At 59.8% G+C, this 9,829-nt stretch overlaps 2 protein-coding genes across 3 annotated transcripts; one reads left to right on the forward strand and one right to left on the reverse strand.

Moving 5' to 3' along the window:
* Positions 1–204: 204 nt before the first annotated feature.
* Positions 205–5,581, reverse strand: HPD (4-hydroxyphenylpyruvate dioxygenase). Of its 2 annotated transcripts, XM_040577441.1 has the most exons (14): positions 5,112–5,581; positions 4,921–4,947; positions 4,172–4,234; positions 3,504–3,608; positions 3,292–3,334; positions 3,138–3,220; positions 2,896–2,985; positions 2,689–2,792; positions 2,523–2,600; positions 2,215–2,377; positions 2,011–2,082; positions 1,472–1,594; positions 1,235–1,351; positions 205–1,069 (listed from the first exon to the last, which is right to left on the reverse strand). In XM_040577441.1, the coding sequence occupies exons 1-14, from the start codon at positions 5,112–5,114 to the stop codon at positions 959–961; spliced, it is 1,182 nt and encodes a 393-aa protein (XP_040433375.1). In that variant the 5' UTR covers positions 5,115–5,581; the 3' UTR covers positions 205–958. The 2 variants fall into 2 exon arrangements, with proteins under 2 accessions (XP_040433375.1, XP_040433374.1); XM_040577440.1 differs by having other exon boundaries at positions 213–1,069; positions 1,235–1,594.
* Positions 5,582–6,018: 437 nt separating this feature from the next.
* PSMD9 (proteasome 26S subunit, non-ATPase 9) lies at positions 6,019–9,323 on the forward strand. The gene is made up of 6 exons (XM_040577445.1): positions 6,019–6,190; positions 6,280–6,379; positions 6,825–7,024; positions 7,536–7,637; positions 8,160–8,248; positions 8,558–9,323. The coding sequence occupies exons 1-6, from the start codon at positions 6,077–6,079 to the stop codon at positions 8,583–8,585; spliced, it is 633 nt and encodes a 210-aa protein (XP_040433379.1). The 5' UTR covers positions 6,019–6,076; the 3' UTR covers positions 8,586–9,323.
* The last annotated feature ends 506 nt before the right edge of the window (positions 9,324–9,829 follow it).

The following is a 9,829-nucleotide window of genomic DNA, read 5'->3' on the forward strand; positions in this document are numbered from 1 at the left end:
GTGGGAGTTGTGATCTGCAGGTACTTCAGTAGCAAGGCAGGTTGGGTTGGGTGGTGTTGGCCACTTGGCCCTGCCATGGGACACTGGTTCCTGTGGCAACACCGAGGCTGTTGCTGAATCTGGAGCCTCGGCTCCTCCCTGATGCCCCACAGCCACAGCGGGCACGGGGCCTGCAGCCCTGGCAGCACAGACTTACCAGGCACTCAGGCTGTGACAGAAACGGATTTTATTGTGTCAGTGGGGAAAGCCTCCTTGCAAAGGACTGTGATGGTGCCCAGGGTGATGCCCCAAGGGGAGTCCTCACCTGCAGCCAGGACCAAGCCAGGCAATCGCCACAAACGCAGCGATTGCTTCTTGAAGCACTGGAAAACCCCAGCCCCTCGTTAATTCAAGAGCTTACAGGTACTAGAGCAAGACTGGGGTACAGGGGCAAGAAGGCTGAAACGTGTACATTCAATCATCTCATTCCAGAATGCTGTAGCTACCCCAAAATCATGTGTTTACTCTCAGGAAATTCAAATCCAAGATTGAACCTACAAGTAATAATAATTAAAAAGAGACACGCAGAGAGGCAAATCCCTGAATGCTTTCCTCTCTCAGCTTCCCGCATAGCTAAAATTAATGGAAAACTTCATGTAGATGGGGTTTAAGTGCTCCAGTTGTTTCCTGTGTCTTCCTCCAGAGCTGCATACCTTGGGCACGTGTCCTGTGTCAGGAATTGGGTGGCTTGGATTGGGTTAGGCTGGTTCGTGAAACGCTGTCACCATTTCCCACGTCCCCTCTCCTGAGGGCAGTCCCTGGGCTGGGTCGGGATCAGTCCTTGCACGTCGCCAGCTTGGCAGCGACTTCCCCGGGCTATTTACTGAAGCATCGGCCGGGTCCCCATTTCGTTTGTGAATCAGCTCGTTAGGGATCAGCTCGTTAGGGGCCGGTGACGGAGGCTGGGCACGCTCTGCCGCTACATGCCCTCGCTCTCCCCGTTGGGGTTCAGGACCGTCAGGTTGCCTCGTGCGTCCTGGTCGATTTCTATCGCTTCGAACAGAGACTTGAAGTTCCCGGCGCCGAAGCCCTGCGGGGAAGACAGCGTTACCTGGACGTGGTGCTGGGCTCCACAAGGCCCCAGCACCATGAAAGCTGGCTGCGTGACAGCACAAAGCCCTGCTGAGGCCCCCAGGCTGTCACTCGCCGCCGAGGCCAGCTTTATTGCATTTAGCAGTGAAATCCTCCAGCCTACCTGGTGGTTGTGCCGCTGGATGACCTCCAGAAAGACCGTGGGCCTGTCTTGAACCGGTTTGGTGAAGATCTGGAGCAGGTAGCCTTTCTCATCGAAGTCCACCAGGATTTTCAGTTCCTGGAGAAAGGCAATAGGAAGCGAACTCCGAGACTCACCGAGGAGCACGGAGGTGCCTCCACGCGGCCCTCGGCCCTGCCAGACGCCGTGGGGAACCGGCCCAGCTGCGGCCCGACCCACCTCCAGCTTGTCGATGTTCTCCTTCACTTTGATTTTGGCAGCCTTCAGCCTCTCCCGCAGCAGCTGGTAGTAGCTGGACGGCACGTCCATGAACTGCATGCCGCGCTGCTTCAGGTTGGTGATCTGCAGGGCGGGGGAGAGCTGAGCATGGGGTGGGTGCGCGGGGCCAGGCAGTGGCAGGAGGAAAGTGACATCTTCTCATGGCTTTGGCCCCAAACGGAGCATAGGCCCTGTCCCACCCTCTCCCTTTGGGCCCCAGGTGCCCTCTCCAAGCAGTGTGGGGTTGGCCACCGTGCAAGGATGCCCCCGATGCCTCCAGAGGCTCTCTGGCCTGCAGAGGAGCCAGGGGCAGGCAGACCATGCGCTGTGGTGGCCCAGCCTGGCACCATGAGCTGCTCCATTAATTCTGTCTGTGAAACAACCACGGCACAAAGCCCAGGTCTTCGCCACCCACCCCGGGGGTCATCATCTACTTCTGCCCCGTGATGCAGCCCCGAGTGTGCTCAGGCATGGGACAGGGCTGCCGTGGTGGCACTCACCGCCGAGATGATGTCGGAGGTGTTCAGCGCGATGTGCTGGACTCCGGCCCCTCCGTAGTAGTCGATGTATTCCTGTGGGGAAAATCTCACTGTGCTGGTGGTGTTTTGTGGCTACGGCACACAACCAGCAAGCCACTGCCCCGTTGGTCCTGTCCCTTTTCTTTGCCAAAGCCCTGCTGGTGACCTATCAACCCACGTGCTCACCTGAATCTGGGATTTCTTCTTGCCGAACGCCGGCTCGTTGATGGGCATCTTAATGGTCTCCTCGTAGTTGGTGACCACGATGGAGCGCAGGGCGCTGAACTCGGTGTGCAGCTGCTTGTCGTCCACCGACCAGAAGCGGTGGAAGAGGAGGTTCTTCTGGTACCTGCCGGGCCACAGGGGGCACATGGAAGCCCCTCGCTCTATCCCCGCACTAACGAACCCCTGCTCTGGATTAATTGCCCTCAGCATCAAACATCAGTGAGACCAGCAGAGCGGTGCCGCCTCCTCCCAGCCCTCCCCACTCTTACCAGTCGGCCACCGGGACCATCTGGAGGTCAGGCTGGTTCCCCACCACATGGTCCACAAAGCTCAGTTTGGCGCTCGGCCTGCGGGGAGGGGGACGAGGGCAGCGCTCAGCGGGGCTGGGGGGGCCCTGGGGGCTGCAGGGAGGTGCTGGGACGCCGTGCTACTCACAGCCTGGGCAGCAGAGGGTCCTTGAAGAGGGGCGCGTGGTACCCGGGCAGGAAGAGCCCCTTGTAGTTGAGCTTCTCTATCAAGGTGTGGGTGGTGTCGCCGTACTGCAGCGGGGAGGGAAGCGGCTCCGTGCCTGCCCTGCACCTTGTGGTGCACAGACCCCACTGCAGATGGGGGGGCTGAGCGCTGCCACCCCCTGCCACTCACCGTCTGGATGACGGCGAACTTCACCTTCCCGAACTTGTCCTCCTCCACCCAGGGCTCCTTCACCACCACGGCTCCGCGCTCCTTGGCTTTCTGGGCAGGAGGAGAGCACCCGTCCTGCCGCAGCGCCTAGAGCCTGGGGGGACACGGCCCCAGGACCCTCCGCCCCCACTCGTTGCCGCTCCTTTCCCCCTCCAAAACTCACCGTTTCGGGGCCCCCGCTGCATCGTGTGGGCACTGCCTACCTTCACAATGAAGTCGCAGTCCTCCACTTCGAAGGCCACGTCCTTCACCCCATCCCCGTGCTTCACCAGGTGCTCGCCCATCTCTGCTGGCAGCCGGCGGGCGTGAGCGGGGATGCTGCGCGCCGCCTGGCCCCTCCAGCCCCCCAAAACCTACCCTCATTCCCCGGGTTGAGCGCGGACGAGAGAACGAACACGATCTGGAGAGGAAGAGGACGACGGGCTCGGGGTCGGTGATAGGATGCATGCCGCGGATGCGGGGTTTAACGCTGCAAACGCCTTTGGGCAGCGTCGGCACGCATCCAGCATCTCCCCGTCACCGCGGGGCGCCTCGGCGGTGGCACCGCCATCAGGGCTTTGTCACCGTACCTTGTCCTGCTTGATGACGTGTGACACCACCTCCCGGCTGCCCGTCTCCAGCCCCCGGTACGCCAGCTCCTCGAAGCCCAGCTTGTTGCAGTAATACGAGGCAGCCTGCCATGGCAGCACGGGTAAACCACGGTGCGTGCAAGGGGCATGTGTGCACACGTGTGTGTATGTGTGCATATATGTGTGCGCGCACGTGGGATGTTTGCTGCTTCCAGCAGCACGGAGCTGAATCTGTCACCGCCCCGCTCTGCCCCTGCCTGCTGAAACGAGCCCCTCGACCACAGGTACGCTACTCGAGCAGCCCAGGAGGAGCATGCAGGGACAAGAAAGCGGCACAAAGAACCCCAAAACTCCATGGCGAGCGCTGCCTGGAGAGCCCTCCGGTGCCGGGGCCGGGCAGGGAGGCGGAGGGGCACGTGGCAGGGCCGCAACGATTTTGCTTTTCATCTGCACGTTGGGGGCCTGTCCCGCGCACACCCCCAGCCACCACCCCTCACCTTGCGCAAGGGCCCCAAGGCCGTGGCCCCGAGCCAGGGCCAGGCACAGGGACAGCACCAGGGGCCACCAGCCGCCCCCCTGGCAGCCAATGGCCGCAGTGGCCGTGTTGCCCCCATCACGGCCACCACCGCCGCCCCTGCCCACACGTGCAGCCGGCCGCAGCCTCCTACCTGCTTGGCATTCCCCACCCAGAAGGTGATGGAGTGGAAGTGGATGAAGCGGCCTCGCAGGGGCTAAAGGGAAGGGGAAAAGTTTGTCCTGGCTGCTGGGGTTATCCTCGCCGTGCCACGGCGCTGCTCCTCGCCCGGGCTGGGAGGGCAGCGGCTGTGGCACTGCGGGTATGGATCCTGCAAGTTCAGTTCCTACAAATGCAATTCCTACAAACACAGTTCCTACAGATGCAGTTCCTACAAATGCAATTTCTGCAGGTGCAATTCCTGGTAGCATGGACTTGCGAAGCACCAGTGCAAGGCAGGCAGGCCGGGGCAAGGGAAGGCAGGGAGGAGTGGGAGGAGAGAGCTGGGAAAAGAGTATCTGGAGATGCTGGGGAGCGCGTGTGTGCGGACAAACCCTGCAGCCCTGCAGCTGCTGCCAGGTGCCCTCGTTAACCTCTTTGTTAACAATTTACCCAAGCGAGGCAGAGCGCAGCGAGCCCCTTTGCTCTGTGTCATCCCCGCCAGGCACAGACAGCACTGGGAGTGAAACGGAGCAGGAAACAGGGACTGTGCTGAGGCGTCGGGCTCAGCCGCTGATGCCCATCACGTCCCACCACACCGAAACGGAAACATGGAAGCGTCATGGCTGAGCATGCCGAGCAACCAGAGCTGTCCTCTGCAGCCCACGCAGGTGGCGGCTGAAGCGAGCGTGAGGGGGGCCCACGGTCAGCCTTGCCCCAGGAGCGCCGCGGGGCAGCACCTACCTTTTCTCCCTTGTCCGTGTAAGTCGTCTGGAAAGAGAACCGGAGAGGGGCAGGTTAGCGGGGGGTGCAGCCGAGGAGCAGCTCCCCCTGCGCCTTCCCTCCCAAGCCCAGCGTCGAGCTGGGGGGGGGGGGGGGGGAGTGGCGAAATTCCCCCAAAACTGCGTGGTTTGGTGTCTGGCCCCAACCCTCACCATTGCTGCGACCCGGCGATGTGACAGCGGCGAAGAGAGCGCGATGCCGTGCGCGGGCCTGATATAGCGGGGCGAGGGACGGCTCCTCCTCAGCTCCACCCCGGGCACTGCCCCGTCCCCATGCGTCCCGCTGGCCCCACGGGTCCCCTCCTGTGCCTGGTGACCTCCCTGCTGCAGCCAAGCCAGGGTGACGTGGGTGCACGCACAGTGCAGGGGCAGGGGACACTCGGTGGCTTCCTCAGCCACAGTGACAGCGGTGCTGCAGGGCTGGCAGAAGCGGGGACGCGGTGGCTGGTGGCACCAGCATGGGGCTGGAGCGGTGGTGGTGGGTGGCAGCCGCGTGCCACCCGCTGCTGCTGCACATCCGGTGGGGATGGCAGCGGGGCCGGGGTCACCTCACTGCGATGGCACCGCGGTGTCACCTACGGCACGGCCACCACCGCATCACCACGAGGCAGCGGCACCGCTGTGTCACCCCCCCAAAGCAGTGCCACTGCCGTGACAGTCTGTGGCACTGCCATCGCTGTGTCACCCCATGGAGAGGTCACTGCCGTGTCACCCCGTGGCACTGCCACTGCCGTGTCACCCCGTGGAGATGCCATTGCCGTGTCACCCCATGGCACTGCCATCGCTGTGTCACCCCATGGAGAGGTCACTGCCGTGTCACCCCATGGCACTGCCACCCCTGCGTCACCCCCACGGCGCTGCCACCGCGGTGCCGCTGCCCTGCCGCGGGGACCCGGCGCTGGCCACGCCCCTTTTCTTTGACCCCGCCCACTTCCCCGCCACCCGCCCCCTGACCCCGCCCCTTTGCGTTGACCCCGCCCCTAGCTCTGTCCCCACCCACTCTCCGGCCACGCCCGTTCCCTGACCCCGCCCACGAAGGCGGGGCTCCCATTAGCCCCTCCCCTTCCCCCCCCCAGTGACGCACCGCGGCCCCGTCCCGGCTCAGTCGCGGCCCCGCCATGGCGCAGCCCGGTGCCGGCGGCGCGGTGACGGCGGGCGCGGTGCTGCAGCTGGTGCGGCGCAAGGACGAGCTGGAGGCCAGGATCCGGGCCTGCTACGAGCTGCTGCGCGACGTGAGCACCGCGGGGGGGGGCCGGAGGGGGGGCCACCGCCCCCCGCCCCCCCCTCTGACCCCCCCCCCCCCCTCTGTCCCCCCGCGCAGAGCGGCGTGGGCCCTGACGAGCCGCTGGTGGACGCCGAGGGCTTCCCGCGGGCAGACATCGACGTGTACCGGGTGCGGGCGGCCCGGCACAGCATCGCCTGTGAGTGGGGCCTGCCCCCCCCCCCCCCCCCCCCTCCTCCCGCCCGGCTGGGGCGGCCCCGCTGGGCGTTGAACGGGGCGTGAGGCTTTAAAAGGCTCGCTCGAGGATTTCCAGGCGCCCCTGGGCCCCACAAACTGCCCCCTCCCCCTCCCCTCCCCTCCCCTCCCTTCCCCTCCCTTCCCCTCCCTTCCCCTCCCCTCCCCTCCCTTCCCCTCCCCTCCCCTCCCCTCCTCTCATCTCCCCTTCAGTGCCCGTTCATGCGCCATGTGGGTGGCTTTCAGGTCTGTGTGGGGACTGTCCTGCCCCACTGGGTGCGGGGGTTGGCCGCAGCTCGTCCCCGAGGTGCCCCAGCCATCGTCTTGTGCCCGATCCCGGCTTTGGGGGGAAGGTGTTGAAAAAGAGCCCTCCGATGGGCCTCGCCCTGCGCTGACGCTGTCCCCTGCAGGCCTGCAGAACGATCACAAGGCCCTGATGAAGCAGGTGGAGGAGGCCCTGCACCAGCTGCACGCCCGCGAGAAGGAGAAGCAGGCCAAGGACCAGGCGGAGGCGCTGGCGGAGGCGCTGAGCCAGAGCCAGAGTCAGAGCCTGCCCCAGGCTTTTGCCAGAGTTAACGCGGTGACGCCGGAGTCGCCCGCGAGCGTCTCGGTAAGTCCGTGGGTCTGACAGCCACGGGGAAGGCTTCGCTTGGACCCACAGGGGAAACAGGGGAGGTGCCTTGCTCCATGTTCTTGTCAGCAAGCAGGAATAAGCCATGGGACACCATTTATTATCATCCCACCCCCTGTTTTTTTATTCTAAGTGTTTACCAAATGCTCAATCGCCTTCTTAACCAGCATAGTTAACCTTGAAAGCTCCTGTGGGGGGAGCTGCCTTTGTGTGGCTGTGCCAGTGTCACCGGGATGTCCTGTGAAGCGACTTGTCACTCTGCTGGAACCAGAAGAATTGTTTTCTCAGCTGTGCCTTAGCACCACACAGCTCATACAGGGCCTTACTGATCATTCTAGAATCAGTGTTTCTCCTCCCATAAAATAGGGCACAGGAATGAGTACTTAACAACATGGAGAGGGTGTAATGTAGTTCCTTTGCCCTAGTGGTATTTATTACCTGTCTTCAGGGAATGCAGATGTTCAGCTTCCTTCCTTCTCTCTCTGTCCAGGGGCTTCAGGTCGATGATGAGATCGTGGAGTTTGGCTCTGTCAACGTGCACAACTTCCAGAACCTGCAGAACATCGCCACGGTGGTGCAGCACAGCGAAGGGGTGAGCTTGTTTCTGCTGAAACTGCGTTCTCTTGCCTGTCTGTATTGGCTAGCTGTAGCTTGTTCTGTGGAAGTCAGATCCGTGTCAGGTTCAGTCTGCACTGTTGTAGCCTTGTTCCCTCACAGCACTGAGCTCATTCCTGCCTGGACAGAAGAGAGTAAAGAGGTGTGTGCTCTTTGCTGTGAGCCTCATCTTGCCTGCTCCACCCCTAGGGGACCGCCTACAGCAGTTTGTTGAGCTGCCACACCACCCACACGGCCCTCTGGACTGGCGAGAGAAGCTATCGCAGCCTTTAGATGATTTTTAGTGGGACTGAAAGATCTCATGGAGCTTTCTGTCCGCTGAACTCTCCCTCCTTTCAAATCTAGCTGAAGGGGTGGGAATGAGAACTGCTGGGAATGAGTACTTTTAATGTTTTTCTGGTGCTCCAGCAGAAGACCACAAAAGAGGGTTGACTCGGTGATGGAAAGTTGCCATCTCTCTTTCTTTCTTTCTTTCTTTCCTTTTTTTCCCCCCTCCCAGAGACCGCTGAGTGTGACTGTCATCCGCAATGGCAAGAAAGTGCACCTGGGGCTGACTCCGAAGCGTTGGGCTGGGAAGGGCCTCCTGGGGTAGGCTTTTATTTCATTTAACCGGAGTGGATGGGGCTTTCACCCAGCTCAGAGCAAGTCTCCTGCAGCAGGGCCAGCTCTGCGCTTCGCTGTGTGTGTGTTGCTGCCTGCTGTGATGTGTTTTGTTGGCGGGGAGGCGAGTTGTATCAAACTTGAGCTGCGGGGCAGAAGATCTCAGTGGCTAATTCCTCTGATAGAGGAAACGAATGGAAGAGGGATGTGGTGGACCTGATTTAAACTGTGTCAGTTCTTCCGAGCTTCTTTCAGAAGTGAGCCTTTAATGTTTCCTTCTACACTCTTACTTTTCAGCTGCAACATCATTCCCTTGCAAAGATGACCAGTGCTTGGAAAACAATAAAGATGAAGCTTGTGCCTGCTTTTTGGACTCTGGCCTGGTTTGAAAACTTCCCCTGTAATCTTCATTTTTGCTGAAATAGTGTTTTGGAGTCTGTGATCTAGGTGCCAGACTGGCAGAGTATGAAAAGGATGGAGCAAGGCCTTACCGCAATTCAGAATTGTGCTGATTTATGAGGAGCAGCTCGTAGAGTTGCAGGATGTGGCTTCTCATCTCTTATTCCTTGTGTCACTTTGGAGTGAGGTTAGAGAGAGACCCAGGCTTCCCTTGATACAGATTCTGAAGAGCATAAAATGCTCATGTTTGGTGATAACAGAGCATTCCTTTTCTTTTTTCCTTCCCCTAAAATTCCTTAATGAACATCTTTTTAAAATATTCTAAAAAGTCATGGGGCACTTTTTTGTCTCTCTAGTAATAGATCGCAACAGCTGTTGGAAGTTACCAAATACGATGAAAGAATTTTTGGAATGCCTAATTATTTTAAGTTAATTAAATAAGGAATGGGGGGGTTATAATTCTGTGTCTTACTTCCTAGTATTTTGTTTAGTTATGACTGTGTAAAAGTATTCCTAACTTGATTTTTTTTTATTTGCTGGATTTGGTTTTAGGGTATATGAACTCTTCAGGGGGATTTTGGGGTGATTGTTTTTGTTTGTAGTTTTGTTCCCAGTTGAACTTAAAAATACTCTCCCAGAACAATAAAACTGAGTAATGCCTCTCTGTTTTTGTGTATTTTGAGACAGTCGTCATAGGCCATTTTGGGTAGGTTAAAAGCAGATCTGCACAGTCCTAAAACCAGGATCCCCTGACCTTCTGGAGCCAAAGCCCAGGCAAGTGCTGGTGCTTTGTGAGCAAGTTGTGGGCATAAGTAACAAACATAATGAGAAATTTTGTTATAAATGCTAATAACCACATCTGAAATGGTGGACTAGTGAACATGCTGTTACATCTGTCACCTGGGGCTCATCCCTTGTCCCCTTCCCCAGGCAAGGTACGGATCCGGTCCCGAAGGGGCTTGGCGATGCCGGCGGGACTTGGTCACAGCCACGAGCAAGATTGAGGATTTGGGCTTGAGCAGGGCGAGGGGCTGAGCGTCTGCGGGGGTCGTGCTCTGGGCAGGGGGTCGGGGTTGCCTCTCTGTGGCAGCTGGTGGGGACAAGAAGGGGACAAGGAGAGGACATGGAAGGGACAAGGAGGGGACGAGCCACCTCTCCCAGCACTTTCCA

Source organism: Cygnus olor, chromosome 17 (genome assembly GCF_009769625.2).
Source record: "Cygnus olor isolate bCygOlo1 chromosome 17, bCygOlo1.pri.v2, whole genome shotgun sequence".
Taxonomy (NCBI): domain Eukaryota; kingdom Metazoa; phylum Chordata; class Aves; order Anseriformes; family Anatidae; genus Cygnus; species Cygnus olor.